This window comes from Octopus sinensis, linkage group LG4 (assembly GCF_006345805.1).
Source record: "Octopus sinensis linkage group LG4, ASM634580v1, whole genome shotgun sequence".
Classification (NCBI taxonomy): Eukaryota; Metazoa; Mollusca; class Cephalopoda; order Octopoda; family Octopodidae; genus Octopus; species Octopus sinensis.
This window is the reverse complement of record NC_043000.1, coordinates 119,389,738-119,411,245: the sequence shown is the minus strand read 5'-3', so window position 1 is coordinate 119,411,245 and position 21,508 is coordinate 119,389,738. Positions and strand designations below refer to the sequence as shown.

The 21,508-nt window shown below is 38.9% G+C and overlaps 1 protein-coding gene across 1 annotated transcript in view; it reads left to right on the top strand.

Moving 5' to 3' along the window:
* Positions 1-603: 603 nt before the first annotated feature.
* Positions 604-21,508, top strand: part of LOC115210747 (transketolase) — a 54,900-nt gene continuing 33,995 nt past the window's right edge. Inside the window, exon 1 of the mRNA XM_029779460.2 lies at positions 604-934. Coding sequence (XP_029635320.1) covers positions 825-934 — 110 coding nt within the window. The 5' untranslated portion in view covers positions 604-824. The remainder of the gene's footprint in view (positions 935-21,508) is intronic.

Here is a 21,508-nt window from a genome sequence, read left to right as displayed (position 1 = left end):
ACAGATTGAAATGCAATAGATCGATACCATGCTCATAATTTTGGGTGACAATTTCATATGACACCGCTAGAAAAAACTGCCGTTCAAACCGAAAAGATCCGACGTACTCCCGATTATTACTCCCGATGTCGACTTTGCCTGTCATCCTTTCGGGGTCGATAAATTAAGTACCAGTTACGCACTGGAGTCGATATAATCGACTTAATCTATTTGTCTGTCCTTGTTTGTCCCACCTGTATTTAGCCCCCTGTGGGCAATAAAGAAATAAAATAAATTATTATTATTACTTCATCGAAGACGAACCTTTTTGATCACCATTTCTCCTTCTTCGTCGGTTAATCTCCCTTTAGATTTCTCTAACTGCACAGTTAGACTTTCATACCGTAAAAATAGTTCTATTTAAAAGCCGTTACGTGAAGACATTGCAACACGAAATATTATAATATTGACCTTGTAAAGCATACAGTATTTTATATGAAATTAGGAAATAAAATATCGAAGTCGTGCATAAATTTAGTAAAAATCACTAATTAAATCGAACTTTAATTGAAGTTAGTACGTCAATAAGCGGAGTTGACGGAAATATCCGAACTGTCGGCACGTAGAACGCAATAAGACAGACGGAGATAGTTCAGTTCAGCGAGCACGTGTTGTTGCGGCAAGTTGTTCTACCGCCTTCTCTCGTCAATCACTCCACCCTTTCTCGCCACTTTCTTTCAGTTGTCTGCTCTCTGCCCAGCTTAGCAGTCTCGTACCATCTTGTCTGCAATTTAATTCATCTTTATTGTTCTTTATTTACCCCCCTGTTGTAACTTTTTGCCAAAATGCCTGCTGATTATCATCGTCCCGATGCCAAAATTGTGTCCGAATTAAAGGACATAGCTAATAAATTACGTATACACAGCATTAAAGCCACTGACGCCAGCAATTCAGGGTAAGATATATATAAATATACATATATATATGTGTGTGTGTGTGTGCGCGTGTATATCTATATCTATACACACATACACACAGTCTGTTTAACCTGTTAATGTTACTCTTTTAAGTCTTTTTCTAAGCAATTATGTTTCAAAAATTGTATTGTTTTTGGTCATGCAGTTGTAACGTCTGACATTTAAATTTATTCAGTGTTAATAATGTAAAAGAATGTATGCCACAGCCTCACATCCTGTAAATTAATGCACTCATTTCTCAGGAACTCAAATATTGACTTGCATTTTCGCGCGATTTAATATTTACGTTATTTTTAGTTCGTTAGTAAAAATTGAGGCTTTATTACCAAGGAAAAAAAAAAGATGCGATTTAAGTTTAACTCTAAATTATATATTTTGAACGTTTGTGTTAATTTTTGTAGTGATTTTAAAAATTTAGATGATTTATTTCATTTAATGTTTTTAAACCTCATTTATACATTTGGTGATGTTTGTAGCTAAGCGAAATAGGCGGATATTTTAATTAAATATGAATTGTTTACTGTGAAATACAACAGAGACGTAATTAAACTTTGGTTACAATGGTTCACTTATTTTAAAATCGTTTCGAATGTGGTAAGATGAGTGATAGATCCAAATTTTAAAGTAGTTTGTCTTTACTGCGTTATGAATATGCTTTCGCAGTTGCTAAAATAAGCGCCGGTAAATATACTGGGGCGATTTTGGAGAAAAGCGTACCATTTACATTTACGCCAGCTTAAATTTCCTTTCAGTTTCATAACTGAACAATAGAACAGTGTCGTCGTAAGGTATAGGGCTTACTGAGCAGTTTCCCCGATGCCTCACAGTCTAGGGGTCCAATTCTAATCTGTATAGCCTATGGTTTGCTGTCTATAAATAAATACGGTTAATAACACTATTCGGCTCGTACGTTGATTTTCCCTGTAATGCTGCTTCGATGTTATAGAAATGAAAATTTTAAACAAATGAAGCACATTATTTATGTAGAAAGAAAAATTGGTCTTCCTTGTACCAAGGAGATGGAGAAGGGAAAATGAATAAGTGCCAGGAAAGTTGTTACCAGTGCCGATCCAATATCATGCTCGTGTATAATTTACCACAAATACAAAGTACTTTTATTGACAGAGTTCTGTTTGGTGTAGCAAAAGTGAAAGGTAAGAAAATAACGAAGAGTCGATATCTACTACTCTAGCAAAAATGCTATACTCAGGACAGTCTGAGATTGAATAAATGTGATCTAACTTAATTTCACAAAACTAGCCAGGTACTACTAGCCAACCCTCGAAATCGCAATTCTTAGACGGATAAATTCAATATAAGGAAATCTTTTTTTCTTATTCATATTTAATATTTATCAACCCTGTTTTTAAAACAGTTTCATTGCTGTTGTTTGTACGAGTGTTTTCATGCATAGTTCGGGACGGAATTTTTAACATGTCCTTTTTTATGTTGTGATCGGATATATATCAACCGCTACTGTCTGTTTTGTATGAAACATTATATTCCTAAAATAGTGCACTGACGCATTTTAGTCTCGATCTCTATAATAAATTATTCTAATGTCTAGGATTATAACTTTACGTAACGATATCAAACCACGTGCTACCGCCTACATATTTTTTTTCTCAGGTATAAAAATTAGATTTAAATCCATAAATGCACTATTTCGTGACATAATTCGTTCAATAATTTGAACCTGGATGTGAGCTTCAGAAATTATTATTAAGTACTAATAATGTACGTTTGCATTTCTTTGTGTGTGTTAACCCTTGCATACTATCGCCCTGACAGTAGACGGGTTTACCTAGAAAAGTTTACCTGTGTTCATAACTTTTGTAGGTGATTGTTTTCGTTTTAACTTGCAATAGCTGTCGTTCAAAATCCCCCTTTGGCAACCGGATATTTAAGATAATTGTACATATAACTGTTTCTGTACTTGTTATCCTATACTCTTGTTGTAATCATCAGCAACTGCTGCCGAGCAAATCGTGCATGAGTGTTTAATACATAGAGAATGAAAAAAAACTTTTGGGTTACTCAGCCACCCCTCTAATTTTCCCCTATTAAATTACATAATCTGTATCAACAAGATTTAGCACGTGGTTGCTGGACTCAACAGCTAATTTTGAAATCGTGCTAAACTTTTGTACAGTCGCCTATCTATTTCTAAAATTGTGAATGAAGACAACGGAGTTGATTGAACCAACTCAAAGATCCTCAAGTTGGTGTGTGTTGGAATCAAATCTGGGACCTCTTGGTTCCGTATAAAATTTAATACTTATTCGAACTTCATGGATGTTATCTAGACCCAACTGCTACAAATCTGGCGCGGGTAACGTGCACAAAAACATGTGTTATGTTCCCTCATAATCAAACAATCACTTGCTGCACAACAGTTGCAATTTTCGTTTCGCTTCCCATATATTTTTTTGTTGTTTGAAGCACGCGGGATTTTAAGATCTGGGAGAATTATCGTTTGTGATCTAAGATGATTGTATATTAATCTAGACTCTTCTGAAAAGACAAAACGGAATGTTAATGCCTACGTAATTAAAATAGCATTCATTGAAAGAATTTATTGGAAATGTATTAAATTGAAGTTTGATCTAGCTTCGATGATGGAAAGTAGGGTTATGCAGAGGACTACCAACCCCTTACTGCTCACCTCTGGGTACTACTTGAGAACAGTGGTCTCGGTGCGCGCACTCGCGTAGTCGCGCATCCGCGCTAGCTAGTCATGAATACTTGATCCTTACCTTGTGTTTTTTATTTACTTTGTTTAACAAAAATTATTTACTTTGCTAGGTAGTCGTTGTAGGATCGACTCGTCACGACTAGCTAGCGCGGATGCACGACTACGCGAGTGCGCGCACCGGGACCACTGTTCTCAAGTAGTGCCTGGTTATGGCAGAAGACTACCAACCCCTACTGCTCAGCTCTGTTAGGTGGGGTTGTTAAAACCTTCCAATCCCGCCTAAATGCAACATTAGCCTTAGAATTTAGCGAACCCAGAATTTCTGTAATCCATTTCTTTCGCGGGCTTTTTTGAAGTTGAGACCACGTGAAGCAGTTCGAAGTTCTTGAATAATTGCATATTATCATTGCTGTTCGTCTTCTTTTGAAAAATTAAGTTAATTTCGTAACCGGGGAATATCTCTACTTTTAACTTCGATATTATTTTGGCGGCGTTTTTGGATGGATGTTGTGATCTGGCTCGGTGTGTGTGTGTGCGTACGCGCACAGTCACACAAAGCATCTGGTTGCGGAGTTTGTAACCAAAATATCGCGGCTGTGATTGTTTAGTAGAGGTGTTTGTAAGAAATATTGCGGCTGTGATTGTTTAGTAGAGGAGTTTGTAAGAAATATTGCGGCTGTGATTGTTTAGTAGAGGAGTTTGTAAGAAATATTGCGACCGTGATTGTTTAGTAGAGGTGTTTGTAAGAAATATCGCGGCCGTGATTGTTTAGTAGAGGAGTTTGTAAGAAATATTGCGGCTGTGATTGTTTAGCTGAGGTGTTTGTAACCAAAATATCCCGGCTGTGATTGTTTAGCAGAGGAGTTTGTAACCAAAATATCCCGTCTGTGATTGTTTAGAGGTGTTTGTAACCAAAATATCCCGGCTGTGATTGTTTAGTAGACGAGTTTGTAACCAAAATATCCCGTCTGTGATCGTTTAGTAGAGGTGTTTGTAACCAAAATATCCCGGCTGTAATTGTTTAGTAGAGGCTGGCTTTGCAGGTGAGAATGAGATCAAGGTTATTTGGAGTGCTTGAGAGTTGGTCAGTATAGAAGATGAAATTGTTGTGCAAAAATTGAGTATTGTGAAGTTCTTTGGTTCCTGATCTTGTAGCATTGGTATGGAATAATAGTGAGAACCAAGGTGATTTGTGAGCATTGGAGGATGGAGACTTTGACCCGAGTAATTAAAGCCCTTGCAGACTCTACCTTTTAGAGCAAAGTTTGAGTATGTGTAGTACAGCTTGGATGGAAGATGAACTATATAGATAAGAGGATAAGGGGCGAGAGATTTGAGGTGTGTGTGTGTATGTATGTGTATTTTTTCACTAGTTTCAGTCATTGGATTGCAGTTCTGCTGTTAGTGCTGCCTTCAAACGTTTTAGTGTCAAGTATCATATTAACCCTAGTGGCTTTTTCATTCAATCTGCTATGTATTCATCAAACGATTGTGCAGACACACACACACACACATGTTCATGCGCTTATATCAAGGGCTTATGCAGTTTCTGATTGCCTAATTCCACCCACACGCCTTAGTCAACCAAGCTGTTAGAGAATTCAAACTCTCAAGGCATTGTGCATTGGAATCAAATCTGGGATTTTTTGGTTACAAACTCCTCACACATACATTTATAGTTGTTGCAAAGACTATTTGAAGAAAGATTTTCTTTAATATTAAAAAAATACGTAAAAATCTAACAAGTAAAAATATATAATATATGTGTGTATATATATGTGTGTATATATATATGTGTGTGTATATATATATGTGTGTATATATATATATGTGTGTGTATATATATATATGTGTGTATATATATATATGTGTATATATATATATATGTATATATATATATATATTATATCATCATTTTTTATATATATAAAGTGGAGGTGCAATGGCCCAGTGGTAAGGGCAGCGGACTCACGGTTGTAGGATCGCAGTTTCGATTCCCAGACTGGGCGCTGTGAGTGTTTATTGAGCAAAAACACCTAAAGCTCCATGAGGCTCCGGCAGGGGAAGGTGGCGATCGCTGCTGTACTCTTTCGCCACAACTTTCTCCCACTCTTTCTTCTGTTGGCCTGCTCGCTTAGCCAGCGGGGTGGCGTCATTTGAAGGCTAAAACAATGCGAAGTGCATTGTGACCAGCGATGTGTAGCAGCATCTGATAGCCTGGTCAGTCACGGTGATATATATATATATATATATATATATATATATATATATATAAAATGATGATGATACAGACATGTGCACGCACATGATAGGTTTCTACAGTTTCCATCAACTAGATTCACTTGAATTTTCTTTTAAAGTGCATTTTTTATGCCATTAAATACAGTAACAAATGATGGGAGGTTTTAGCTAAAAAACAAATTTGTATTATAGAACCAGTGACTGATTCAGTCAGGTTGGTATGAAATTGGTGAACACAATGGCCTCCTTCGTGCTTTTGTATGTTTTACAAACATTAAAATATCACAAGTTCTACATATGACAATAAAACAAATGTGTGTGACAGTTTCTATTTTTTTCCTTTTGGCAACCGATGCCTGGTATATTTGTCATTGAATATGAATATTCTTGCTTTTGTAGCTGCTGGTATGGATGTGAGGGTTAAGAGGCTCTCTTTGCAACCACCTGGTTCCAAGTTCAGTTCTACTGCATGGTACCTTGAGCAAATGTCTTCTGCTTTAGCCTAGGGCTAACCCAGTGCCTTGTGAGTGAATTTTGGTAGATGATTGTCACCCATTCCCACTACTTGACAACCAATGTTAGTTTATGTCCCTGCAATGAGTCTGTGTAGGCATAGTATTTGGAGGGGACAAACACACACATACATATATACGACGGGCTTCTTTCATTTTCCGTCTACCAAATTCACTCACAATGCTTTGGTCGGCCTGAGGCTATAGTAGAAGACACTTGCCCAAGGTGCCATGCAGTGGGACTGAACCCAGATCCATGTGGTTGGTAAGCAAGTTACTTACCACACAGTCACTCCTATGCTTGTATATTTTTTTACAAAGTTATTTTTATAATTTACTTATATTTATTTTATTATAAATGCAAAAGAACACCACGGAGGAATTGACATAAGCTTAACCCTTTCGTTACCAAACCGCCCAAAGCCGCCCGAAAAAAATTTTAATGTGACCAAACCCGCCCTTATTTACCTATTCATATTTAAATGAGAATATCACAGTAAATCTCTTTAGTACATTCGTGAAAACACATATTATACTTCGTAAACAGTTCAACTACAGTTTTGTACAACAATCAAAGTGTAATTTTAATTCTGTGAATTTTGGGAGATTTTTTTCTGAAATTTGTTCCTATTGTGTTTTCAAAATTTGTAATTCTGACAAAAAATGGATACGAATTTCATTATATCAAGCAGCGAGTCAGAATTCGAAGGATTTTCTACTGAAGACCTTCATAAATCTAACTCTATGACTGAAAAAAAAAGCATGTGGTATTTGATAATGAATCTGATGTTTCATTTTCTGAAAGTGAAAACAGTGAATCCGAGAGCTCCGACAGCAATAAAGAAAATGAATTGGCACCCGAATGGAGTGAAAATTTTAAAACTGTTTCTTTCGGTGATTTTTTTGAAGAAACTGGACCAAGCCACAGACTTTCCCAGGAGAATAAAGCCTTAGACTATTTCTTTTTACTTTTTCGAATGAGCCTATTTGAAATCATTACGGCGGAAACGAACCGTTACGCTGAATGTAAACAAAGCGAAAGAAAGGATAGTTTGTGGTTTCCCACAACCTTAAATGAAATTAAGACTATTTTGCCATAAATATTATTATGGGTATCAGAAAGTTACCCAGAATAACAAATTCTATCGTAAAATTTTCTTGTATACCCAATTGAATATTAGCTAATAACCCATTTTCTATATCGATGTTTGAACAAAATTTTAATAATTTTATATTTTGTTGAATTTACCTGTATCTATCTGCAATTAGTCACTTTGTGACAAAAATTATAGTATAGAATTGGTTGAGAATATTTCATTAAATTATCTTCCAAAAATCAGATTAATATATTGATAAATAAAAAAGTTATAGTTGTTTAATGAAACCAGACTAAATTTATGATTACGTTAGAAATTAATTGAAACACATAAGGGGTGTATTTTGGTCAGAAATATAGTAACGAAAGGGTTAATTAGTGCACCGTGATAGGGCGTGAGATTACTGTATTATTTTATAGTTTTGATAAGTAGCACTTGTGCACTACTTAAACCGTAGTGTTTGTCACTAAGATAGGATTTGATAGGGATTACGTAGTGAATGTATGTGTGAAGGTATATAGCTGGGTGGCAAGGTGATTGTAAGTTCAGTGTTTCAATTCCTGGGCCAGAATTGGCCTGTCTCTATTGACTAATCTCGGTTGTTTAATTGCAAGTTCACTCCTCTTTTCATCCAATTAGTTGATGTAATTGACTTACCAGGTCTAATAAAGCTGGAGTGGATGACACAAGCACTGGATCACCAAAAGAGACACCATTAGCTTTTTTTGGTGAATATTCTTTTTTGGATTGTGTTTTAGCTGTTCGTTTCTATCCAACCACCCATCAGAATGCTTGCTTTTGTTGAAAACAATCCATTTTTCATCACACGTAACAATATGATGCAAAAATGGTTCGCTTTTATGCCGTGACAGCAAAGAACAGCAAGTTTCAAGATGACATGTCATTTGATGCTTGTTCAGTTCATGTGGTACCCACTTGTCCAGCTTCTTTACCTTGCCAATTTGGTTCAGATGGTCCAATTCAGTTGGAATCAAAGCATCAAACCTTGCTGTTAACTCACGCGTAGTTTGAAATGTATCCGCTTCCACTACAGTTTCCAGCTCATCATTATCCACCTTGGTCTCAGGGCTACCACGGGGCTGATTTTCAAGAATAAACTCACCAGACCAGAACTTCTCAAACCATCGATGTACAGTGTGCTCATTCGCCACATCTTCACCAAACACCTCATTGATGTTTTGAGCTGTCTGGGATGCATTGTTTCCACAATGGAACTCATATTCATAAGCAACACAAATTTTTTATCTATCCATGGGTTCATAAAATTGATTTACAAGAGAAGACAATATAATCAGACACTATGAATTGCATTTCGAAAAGTGATGATGTAACGCTTCACTGTTGTAAAACAAAGAATTGTCAGGATAAAACATTGAAGTTAATGACTGTCAGACTTGGTTCATAAGAAAATCTGTCCATTTCATTCTTAATGACCTGATATATACATATTTCATATCATCATATCACAGGTAGCGGGTAGCGATTTTCTTCCCTACTTCAGGAAGTGACGACCCTGCCTGACACGAGTACTGGGCTCAGCTGGCTCCGGCTGACAGTACCAGGTATGGCCCCCTATTCAGGATTACGGAATGGAGACAACTATCAAAGATATCCAGAGTGGAGCCCTGTAGGTGGTTTAGTGTTCGAGTCGACACTTTTCCGGCAGCTCCTGCAACCAAGCTGGTGCCAAACGTAATGCTCTGCACTCCTTTGGACTACGTCAGCAAGGTCGAGAGAGGAATCCTGATGATTGGGCTACCCAGGATTTTCGTACATCTAGCCCAGGCCTGTGCAAAACTGGAGAGGACATGAAATGTAAAAACCAGACTGGATTAGTTTATGTGCAACTCCATTGTCTCCTGAGAGAAAAGGACGCCAACAACAACATATCATCATTACCATTTAATGTATCCATACTGGCATAGGTTGAACAGTTTGACAGGAACTGGCAACCCAGAGAACTGCACTTGGCCCTATTGTCTGCTTTGGCAAAGTTTCTACAGATGGATGTCCTTCCTAATGCCAACCACTTAACAAAGTGTCCTGGGTGCTTTTTACGTGGCATGAAATGATCTATGGCCCAGTACTGGTCTGTGGCCTAGTGTTGGGGATCCTTGGCTTCAGGGAAAGACAGCTGATACAACTTAGCACCAATGTTGTCACATCCATTCATGTCAGAATGTCAAAGGTCAGAAGAGATACTGCTGGGTTTTGCTTTTGATGCTGTAACAGTTCCATCAACCTACTGTCTTGTATGGGTCCATTGTGTAACAAGGATGAAAAGCAATGTTGGCATACACTCACTGTCTCTCTCTCACTTTCTCTGTCTCTTTGTCTCTCTCAGTCCCTCACACACACAAAAAAAATACCTTCTGCACTTTGTCTGTTCGCCCTTGCCTCCCCAACACCACCATATGACACCACACACCACCATACCACACCACATCACACCACCCCGTACACACTTGGACTGACCGCTTCCCAGCACCCACAGCATCATCCACACACATGCACACGCACACATCAAGGTCACCAACCCTTATGCACATACACACTCTCACATATGCATGTGTACCTTCGTTTTGGGATCACCACGTGCCTCCACCTTCAAATATATAAAGTATATTATATACATCAAATACAAAATATGTATACATACAAAACGAGAGAAGGCAAATGGTGGAAACTTTCAGATGAAGAATGATGAATTTATGTGTATATATATATATGTACATTTATAAATAGGTCCAACTGGAAAACATTTTGGTCTAGTTTATCATCTCTTCTAATTCGTAGTGCTGTTTATAGTGTATGGTAAAGTTTAATCTCATGGAAAAGTTTGAAACATATTTGCCATTCTTTACTGTATCAAATTCAGGAGTAGTATTCTAGCTGCACACATGAGAGAAATATAATCCTGATGTATTGGAAGTTCACAAATACTAGCTGTTGTTTCAAGTGTTTAAAAATGATGGTTATTGCATTTCTGATGAGCCTCGTTCCGGTAGTTGAAACTTATAATGTATACATGTGTGTGTGTTTTGTGATTTTAGCTTTTAGTAGGTGAGGGTCAGGGGAAAGAGAACATGCTTAACTTGGGAAATGAGTAAAGGTTTGCTATATGAAGATTCTCTTGTCTTAATCTGCTGTAAGGATATAAAACTGAATGAAATTTTTATTTTTATACCAACCTGAATTTGGTTCTATGGCACATTTTTTTTGCTTTTAAAGATCTAAATAAAAAAACCTTTCATTAGAATTTCATCTTAACCTTTTAGCATTTAGATAACTCTGTTGAATTGAATGTTTATTGACGCACATAGTTTTGAATTGCTCAAGCATTGTCCCATAGCTTTGGCAGATTGATGATATAATTGTTTATTTTTAGAATGACATTGTAGGGTAGGTGTGAGAGGTTGCATCTGGCTGGTTTGAACATAAAACAATATTTGGGCCAGATATGGTCAGTTTGAATGCTAAGGGGTTTACTTACGTTCCAAAAATCTCGTTAATAATATCTTTTATTTTTTACTTGTTTCAGTCATTAGGCTATGGCCATACTTGGGCACCGCTTTGAAGAACTTCTAGTCAAATGTGTCTACCCTGGTACTTATTCTGTTGGTCTTGTTTGCTGAACCACTAAGTTACGGGGATGTAAACACACCAGCACCGGTTGTCAAGCAGTGGTGTGGGACACACACATACGCAGATACATATATACAATGGGCTTCTTTCAGTTTCTGTCTATGAAATCCACTCACGAGGCTTTGCTCAGCCTGAGGCTATAGCAGAAGACACTTGCTCAAGGTGCCACACATTAGGACTGAACCCAGAACCATGTGATTGAGAATCAAGCTTCTTACCACACCTGTACCTGTAAAAAAAAAAAAAAAAAAGAAAAAAACTGACAAAATGCCACTAAGCATTTTACCTGGTGTACAAACGATTCTCCCAGCTTGGCATAATTATTTTACTAAATTTTTTCCTTCTTTTCAATATTATCTGAAACAAAAGCACTATATTTGAACAGAAACACAATAACAAAAGGGTTTAGTTTCATATTTTCAAGGGCTCAATAATCAACCCATAGGCATAAATTCCTGTAATTTTTCAGGCAGTAATCTTTTCTACTCTATGCACAAGACTCGAAATTTTCAGGAAGAAGGCCAATCGATTAAATCGACTCCAGTATGCAACTGGTACTTAATTTATCAAACCCGAAAGGATGAAAAGCAAAGTCGACTTCGGTGGGATAATTTTGCAGGCAGTAATCTTTTCTACTCTAGGCACAATGCTCGAAATTTTCGGGGAGAGGGCCAGTCGATTAAATCGACCCCAGTACGCAACTGGTACTTAATTTATCAACCCCGAAAGGATGAAAAGCAAAGTTGACTTTGGTGGGATAATTTTGCAGGCAATAATCTTTTCTACTCCAGGCAAAATGCTCGAAATTTTCGGGGAGAGGGCCAGTCGATTAAATCGACCCCAGTATGCAACTGGTACTTAATTTATCGACCTCAAAAGGATGAAAGGCAAAGTCGACTCCAGCGGAATAATTTTACAGGCAATTATATTTGTACTCTGTGTCTTTCTTATTACTCAGTAAAAATACATTTTGTTCAGTTGTGTGTTATGAGAGAAAGTAAATTGGCTGTTTTCTAATATACAGTTTTATTGCAAACCTATGGCTGGCATTTTATTTTCTACCTGACCAGGTAGTCAAAACTTGGTGGTAGTAATAGTAGTTGTAGTAGTAGATAGAATGTTGCACATTATTTAGTTAAATTATCTAACCTAGCAATTATAGGTTTCAGTCATGATTTTTACTGTGCCAAGAAACTAGTATCTCGGTTACAAAATGGTTTAGTTTCTGTTATGAGGCAGAGTCTAGTTCTGAGTGCAAATTATCTTAATTCGTTTATTTGTGTTTTCGTTGTAAAAGAGAATAAAACTGTAAGTACTTTTTATAGGTGCAGGAGTGGCTGTGTGGTAAGTAGCTCGCTTACCAACCACATGGTTCCACGTTCAGTCCCACTGCGTGGCATCTTAGGCAAGTGTCTTTTACTATAACCTCGGGCCGACCAAAGCCTTGTGAGTGGATTTGGTAGACGGAAAGTGAAAGAAGCCCGTCGTGTATATATATATATATATATATATATATATATATATACACACACACACACACACGTTTTAAGTCGGGTACTTATTGTATTTGTCTCTTTTTTCAAACTGCTAAGTCATGGGAATGTAAACAAACCAACACTATTTGTCAAGCAGTGGTGTAGACCAGTGGTTCCCAAAGTGGGCAGCACTGCCCCTCCCCCTTGGGGTGCAGTGGGGTTGGGTGGTGGAAAGATCCAGATGTACACACACACAGGTTGCTTCTATGTAATTTTGTCTACCAAATTCATTCATAAGGCATTGGTTAACCCGTGGCTATAGTAGAAGACAAGTGTCCTAAGTACTGAGCTCTGGGATTGAACCTGAAACCACATGGTTGCAAAATGAGCTTCTTAACCACACAGCCATCTCTGAGCCTGTTCTCACCTGTGTGAAGTTTTTCAAATGGAGTTGGTACACAGTAATCATGTGATCAAATCTTATCATTGGATTATTGTTTTCTTTTCCTTTTCTTTTTTATTATCTTTTTTTAATACTTGAAACTTGACCTGGTTTCTTATGATTATTCAGAGTAAAAGTGGGACATCTTATTTTCCATCATCATCATCAAGTGTTTTAAATCCGGGTTTTGTCCCCATTAATGGGGGTGGCCAGATCTACCTCAATGCCATAGAAACCGAGGTAGGCAGGTGCAGCCCACCCCAACCTTTGGGCTGGCTGGTGCCCATTCTCCTTTGCTATCATTAGGATTTTTTGGAGACAATACTCTTTTTTTTTTAATTAAAAAAACCTTTTTTTTTTGAAATCTTAAAATAAAAATCTGTTTCTATATTCTTACTCTTTTAATTGTTTCGTGACTGTGGCCATGCTGGAGCACCGCCTTTAGTTGAGCAAATCGACCCCAGGACTTATTCTTTGTAAGCCTAGTACTTATTCTATTGGTCTCTTTTGCTGAACCACTAAGTTACAGGGACATAAAAACACCAGCATTGGTTGTCAAGCAATGTTGTGGGGACAAACACAGACACACAAACATACACATGCACACAGACACACACACATATATTATATACACGATGGGCTTCTTTCAGTTTCCGTCTACCAAATCCACTCACAAGGCTTTGGTCGGCCCTAGGCTATAGTAGAAGACACTTGCCCAAGGAGTACCACAGTGGGACTGAACCCGGAGCCATGTGGTTAGTAAGCAAGCTACTTACCACACAGCCACTCCTGCGCCTATAAAAATGAAAAAGTAATACAGTCTTCCTCTTCAGACAAGGAAGTTCGAGAGTGGCATGGGGGTGAACCTGTCTGGTGCAGGGATGGAAACAAGATGGGAAAGTGTGAGAGGGAGCACTCCTTTAAAGGGTTTTTAGTCATAGAAATCAACCCCAGGACTTATTTTTTGTAAGCCTATTATTTTATTGGTCTCTTTTGCCGAACTTCTAAGTTATGGGGACATAAACACACCAGCATCGATTGTCAAGCAGTGGTGAAGGAGACAAAGACACACACACACGACAGACTTCTTTCAGTTTCCATCTACCAAATCCACTCACAAGGCTTTGGTCGGCGTGAGGCTATAGTAGAAGACACTTGTCCAAGGTGTATGCAGTGGGCCTGAACCTGGAACCATGTGGTTGGGAAGTAAGCTTCTTACCACACAGCCATGGTGCTCTAGCATGGCCACAGCCAAATGATTGAAACAATTTAAAGAATAAAAGAAATATGCGTGTGTGTATGTATGTATGTATGTGTTTGTCCCTGTGACTTCGAGGTTCAGCAAGACATTGAGAGAATAAGCACAAGACTAAAAAAAATGTAGTGGAGTCGATCTGTTTGGCGAAAAACCCTTCAAATCACAGCCCCAGTTTGGCCACATTCCAATGATTTGAAACAAGTAAAATATAGGGTAGAATGAATGACGAGGCATGAAAAATGTGGTAGGACAGGGAAGTTAATTAGCATCTCTGTTTATTTATAGTAACAGTAGCACACACAGGTGTATATATACAGGTTGACCCAAAAATTGGTTTACAGTTATCACATAGGCCCTTTAAATTTCTTTTAAAACATTTTATTACATTTAAATTTCTGTCTTACAAACTGAAAAGGGAGCTTGACAAAATTAACTAAATTAGCATAGAATAATGGTTTCATATTTTTTTAAAGAGCGTTCAATTGTCTGTTTTCTATGCTGGCATGGGTTGAACAGTTTGACTGAGGTCTGGAGAGCCAGTGGCTGCACCAGGCACCAATCTGATCTGGCAAGGTTTCTACAGCTGGATGCCTTTCCCAATGCCAACCACTCCAAGAGTGTAGTGGGTGCTTTTTGTGCCACCGGCATAGGAACCAGTCAGGTGGGCCTGCTCATCATTCACTTTGGGATAGTGCTTTTTATGTGTGACCGGCACGGGAGCCAGTCAGGTGGACCTAGCATCGACCACATTCAGATGGTATGATATTGGTTTTACTTGACTCAGTAGGTCTTTTCAAGCATATCATATCCCCCGACGCATCAGGGGTACTCTTAACAGGACCGGACATGCATGGCTGCGATCTCACTTTAGTTGCCGAGTCTTCTCAATCACAGCATATCTCCAAAGGTCCTGGTCTCCTGTCATTGCTTCTATGAGACCCAGTGTTCAAAGGTCATGCTTCACCACCTCCTCCAATGTCTTCCTAGGTCTACCTCTTCCACAAGTTCCCTTCTACAGTTAGGGAGTGGCACTTTCTCATACAGCTTTGTTTATGTGTATATATATATATATATATATATATATGATATATATTATATATATTGAGTCAAGTATGTCAACACCAACATCAAAATAAAAAATCAAATGGATAACGTTGTTAAGATACCTGTGTCGGTGGCATGTAAAAAGCACCATCTGAATCTAGCTGATGCCAGCATTGCCTGACTGGTGTACTTGTTGGTGACACGTAAAAAGCACCAACAGATCGTGGCCATTTGCCAGCCCCCTCTGACTTCTGTGCCTGTGGCATGTAAAAAGCACCCACTACACTCATGGAGCTGTTGGCGTTAGGAAGGGCATCCAGCTATAGAAACACTGCCAGATCAGACTGGAGCCTGGTGCAGCCTCTTGGCTTCCCAGACCCCGGTCAAACCGTCCAACCCATGCTAGCATGGAAAACGGATGTTAAACGATGTTGATGATATATATACACACACACAAAACCCAGGTTGGCCCAAAAGTAGGTTTAGTTATCACGTAAGCACTTTAAATTTCTTTTAAAACATTTTATTACATTTAAATTGCTATCTTACAAACTGAAAAGGAAGCTTGACAAAATTAAATAAATCAGCATAGAATAATGGTTTCATATTTTTTTTATAATTAAGATCTGAACTGTTAATGTAAGAATGCGAAAGAGATCGTTGAATAACTGTAAACCTACTTTTGGGCCACCCTGTATATTATATTTACAAATGAAATTGAGGTGAGTTTTAAATTGATATTAGTAGAGGGTGTACCCACTTATGGCTTAGTATAAGCATAGACTACACACCTTTGAGTATAAACAAATCTGTGTACAAACATCTATATATATACATAAACAAATGTATGTATAAACATAACCTAAAGGAATGCTCTTATGCAAATGAAGACATTTACACAAAGCAGGTGTAGTAGTGTGAGGAGTGAGGGGATATAATGAGAGAAACAGGTCTTAATGTTAGCAGGGAAAAGCTCACTTTTCAGGTATGGAGGAGGGTGTATTTCTTGAGGTGGGGTTGAAGTAAGGGGAGAAAATTATACACATTGATAAGGTGTGGCTGTGTGGTTTTGAGAAGGTTGCTTCCCAGCCATGTGGTCTTAAGTTCAGTTCCACTGTTGTGGTACTTTGAGCAAGTGTGATCTTTTATTGTGCCAAGCTGACCAAAGCCTTGTCAGTGGATTTGGTGGATGGAAACTGAAAGAAGCCCATTGTGGTTGTGTGGTAAGAGGCTTGCTTCCCGACCACATGGTTCTGGGTTCAGTCCCACTGTGTGGCACCTTGGGCAAGTGTCTTCTACTATAGCCTCAGGCTGACTAAGGCCTGTGAACGGATAAAAAGTGATGATTGCTTCTGGTCAACATCAGTGTCTTTAGAACTCTTCCTTGATAGAAGGACTTGTTCTAAACAAGTGATCATGAGTTGGAATTTTTACTCTCAGCTTGAGCCAAATGAATATGGAATGTTGGTACTTGTAAATGAATAACCAGAATTGTGTTTTGGTTTCTCTCAGTAAAGCAATCATAAGCTTACTCAGTGCAGTCTATGGAATAGTTTTCTTATTCCTTGTACTCAATAAATGCTTTGTCCCTTAGCAGGTCTCATCCACTTGTATCGCACATCCATATCAGCACAGCTGCTGTTTTGATGTATTTTCACTGATGCTGTCACCACTGCTCAACTCTTATCTTTCTACACTTGTAGTACATTTCCCTCTCCTAGAAATTCACATGTTTGTTGCAAATTTTCTGCTTTGACTCTGCAACCCTGGTCACATTGACATGATGTTGCCCGTCTTAGTCAGTTCAATAGTCATTGCCATAGGGAGTGTTCTGAACTTTGCTTAGCTCCAGATCACTTTGTGTCTTCTTGCCTGACTGGATATGGCCAGTTTAAATACTAAAGATTTTAACATCTACTCATATGCCAGTGATTAGTAGTAATGCAATAACTTAGAAGTCTGTTTTTAATTTGATATTCCTTTTTATTATTTACCTGATTCTCATTGAACTTTAAGTGTGGGCCACATAAATATGATGTGTAGGTACTTGTAAATGAACAATCCAAATTATGCTTTGGTTTCTCTCTGCTGGCTATGGTAAGACGGTCGGTCATAAGCTTACTCATAGCAACCAATGGAGTAGTTTTCTTACTGAGTACTCCTCCCCCTTCCCGTCTTCATTCTTAATAAAACCACTTATCTACTAATGACATACACATTACATCAATCACATTGTACTATCTTACTGTCCCCTATAGCTACTGGACGGTTTAGTTTCATTACCATTGAGTAATTACTTTGGTTAATCACACAGACGACTTGGTTCAACCTAGTCTGAAAATGAAAATCTCATTTGCTCAGACAATTTCTTGGGAAATCTGAGTTTAACCCTTAAGCATTCAGATTACTCCATCAAATGTCATACTTATTTATCCACAAATTTTTGAATTAATCCAATATTATCTTGTAGCTTAGAGATTTCAGTGATGCGATTGTTTAATTAGCGTCGCCTTACTGGCACTCGAGCCCCGTGCTAGAAGGGTATTAAGAGCACCATCTGAGTGTGATTGTTGCCAGAACGGCTATCTGGCCTCCGTGCCGGTGGCACGTAAAAGGCACCATTCGAGCATGATCATTACCAGCATCGCTTTACTGGCACGTGTAAAAGATTCGAGCGAGGTCGTTGCCAGTACTGCCTGACTGGCCCTGTGCCGGCGGCACATAAAAGCACCCACTACACTCTCAGAGTTGTTGGTGTTAGGAAGGGCATCCAGCTGTAGAAACTCTGCCAGATCAAGATTGGAGCCTGGTGCAGCCATCTGGTTCACCAGTCCTCAGTCATTCGTCCAACCCATGCTAGCATGAAAAGCGGACGTTAAACGATGATGATGATTGTAGGGTAGGTGTGAGAAGCTGTATCTGGTTAGTTTGAACATAAAAGAGGTTGAATAACTGGGTTGGATTATTGTGACCCCCTTCGGTCATGAATGACCATGGGATTGCACCTAGAAAGTTAACCTCCGAGGTACAAGTCAGGGCAAGGTTGTTTATGGAAGACCAGCAGTCACCCATGCCTACCTGCCTCCCCTCTCCACGCCACCAGTGTTATCCAAGGGAAAGGCAAAGGCCGATACAGCTTGGCACCTGTGACGTCGCAGCTCATTTATTAACGTGCAAGTGGCTGAGCACTCCTCAGACACGTACCCTTTATGTAGTTCTTGGGGAGAATCAGCGTGACAGTGTGACAAGGCTGTCCCTTTGAAATACAGGTACAACAGAAACAGGAAGAAAGAGTGAGAGAAAGTTGTGGTGAAAGAGTACAGCAGGGTTCACCACCACGCCACTGCCAGAGTCTCGTGGTGCTTTAGGTGTTTTCGCTCAGTAAACACTCATAATGCCTGGTCTGTGAATCAAAACTGCGATCCTACGACCGCGAGTCTGCTGCCCTACCACTGAGCCATTGCGCCTCCACAACTTGGTTGGATATGACTGGTTTAAATGCTTAAGGTTTATGATGTCTCTGTAGTTTCTAGCAAGCATTAAGACCTGTCACCTTTAATCCAACAGAATATCATACTTGTGACACCTGGAGGAAGAGAGGCATGAAACAATAATAGACTGATACTCCAGTTCATTCATAAATTAATATCATGAAGTATTAGGCGCAGGAGTGGCTGTGTGGTAAGTAGCTTACTTACCAACCAAATGGTTCTGGGTTCAGTCCCACTGCATAGCACCTTGGGCAAGTGTCCTACTATAGCCTCGGGCCAACCAAAGCCTTGTGAGTGGATTTGGTAGACGGAAACTGAAAGAAGACCGTCGTGTGTGTGTATATATATATATATATATATAATATATATATATATATATATATATATACACATGACGGTTTTCTTTCAGTTATATATATACACACATATATATATATATATATATGTGTGTGTGTGTGTGTATGTATGTATGTTTATGACAATCGATTTTGGTGTGTTTACATCCCCGTCAATTAGCAGTTCAACGAGAGAGACCAATAAAATAAGTACTAGGCTTACAAAGAATAAGTCCTGGAGTCGATTTGCTCGACTAAAGGCGGTGCTCCAGCATGGCTGCAGTCAAGGCTTTGGTCGGCCCGAGGCTATAGTAGAAGACACCTGCCCAAGGTGTCACACAGTTGGACTGAACCCAAAACCATGTGGTTGGTAAGCAAGCTACTTACCACATAGCCACTCCGCATATAAATAGGTGCAGGTAATACATAAGCATTAGATTTGACAGAAAAATATGAATGCTAGAGGGTCAAACAATGAGCAAAACCATGGGGGTCATGCTACCAAGTTGTACTTGGTAGCATGTTGTATTGGTTTCAAACATGTGAAAATGACCAGCAATTTTTCCTTAGTCATGTGTGTCTGTAGGTCACAGCTTAATGTTTCCTTTTTTTAGGTCAGTAATTGATAATCGTTTTTGTGTTTGCCATTCTTGTTTGTACAACTGGGAGATGTTTATCTGGATTTGTTTGTTCATTAAGAGAGGATGTGGGGGTGGAAGTATCATTGTATACATTCTTTTTGTTTGACTGCAGCCATACTGGAGCACCGCCTTTAGTTGAACAAATCAACCCCAGGACTTATTCTTTGTAAGCCTAGTACTTATTCTATCGGTCTCTTTTTGCCAAACTGCTAAGTTATGGGGGTTGTAAGCACACTAACATTGGCTGTCAAACGATTGTGTGTATGGGGTACAAACACAGACACACAAATATACACATGCACATATATATATATATATATATATATATATATTTATTTATTTATTTATAGGCGCAGGAGTGGCTGTGTGGTAAGTAGCTTGCTTACCAACCACATGGTTCTGGGTTCAGACCCACCACGTGGCACCTTGGGCAAGTGTCTTCTACTATATCCTCAGGCCGGCCAAAGCCTTGTGAGTGGATTTACTAGACGGAAACTGAAAGAAGCCCGTCGTATATATGTATATATATATGTGTGTGTGTCCCTCCAACATTGCTTGACAACCAATGCTGGTGTGTTTACGTCCTCGTAACTTAGCTGTTCGGCAAAAGTGACCAATAGAATAAGTACTAGGCTTACAAAGAATAAGTCCCTGGGTCGATTTGCTCGACTAAAGGTGGTGCTCCCGCATGGCCACAGTCAAATGACTGAAACAAGTAAAATAGTATGATGGGCTCGTTTCTGTCTACCAAATCCACTCACAAGGCTTTGGTCAGCCCTAGGCTATTTATTATAGTAGAAGGTACTTACTCATGGTACTACATATGCAGTGGGACTGAACCTGGAACCATGTGGTTGGGAATCAGGCTTCTTACCACACAGCCAACAAATATGTAAATTATTTACTTTTCCTTTAAACTGGACCTGGAGGAAGCAAGCAGCGCCTATGGCATTTACAGCCCTTATCATTACCATATTACTCAATGCCATTGATGCTCCTTGTGAGCTTTCATGAGTCAAAACCCGCAGGGTGTGGTGTGCTGTAGCACCTCTATTTTGGTGCTACCCATTTGGTCTAAAATTCTTCAAAGCTGACTTGATACTTGATATCAGACCTTTTACACTTTCTCTCACTCCCTCTCTTGTTCTTTCTGTCCTCTCCCTCCCCCCACTCTCTTTCTATGTGAGAGCATATTTCTCTGTATGAGGAGAGGACAAGTGTTTGTCAATCATATTCAATTAATAAATTGTGATATCTCTGTCTGTCTCTTTGTATGTGTATATATCTGTGCACTTGAATGTGTGTGTGTGTGTGTATATATTTTTCTATGCATGTGTGTGTGTGTGTCTATATTTTTCTATGCATGTGTGTGTGTGTGTCTGTTTGTGCTAAAAAAGTGATCACATGACCAGCCAGATTTTGATGATGTGATCGTGTATTTTTAGAATGACATTGTAGAGTGGGTGTGAGAAGCTAGATCTGGCGAATTTGAACAATGTTATACACTGCTGGTCACAGTTCACTTTGCATTGTTTTAGCATTTGCATGGTGCCACCCTGCTGACTAGACAAGCAGGCCAATGCCCCCCCCCCCCTTTCTGCTCAGAAGGCTAATCTATCTCAAGGTGATCCATTTACAGCTGAGTGGCCTGGAGC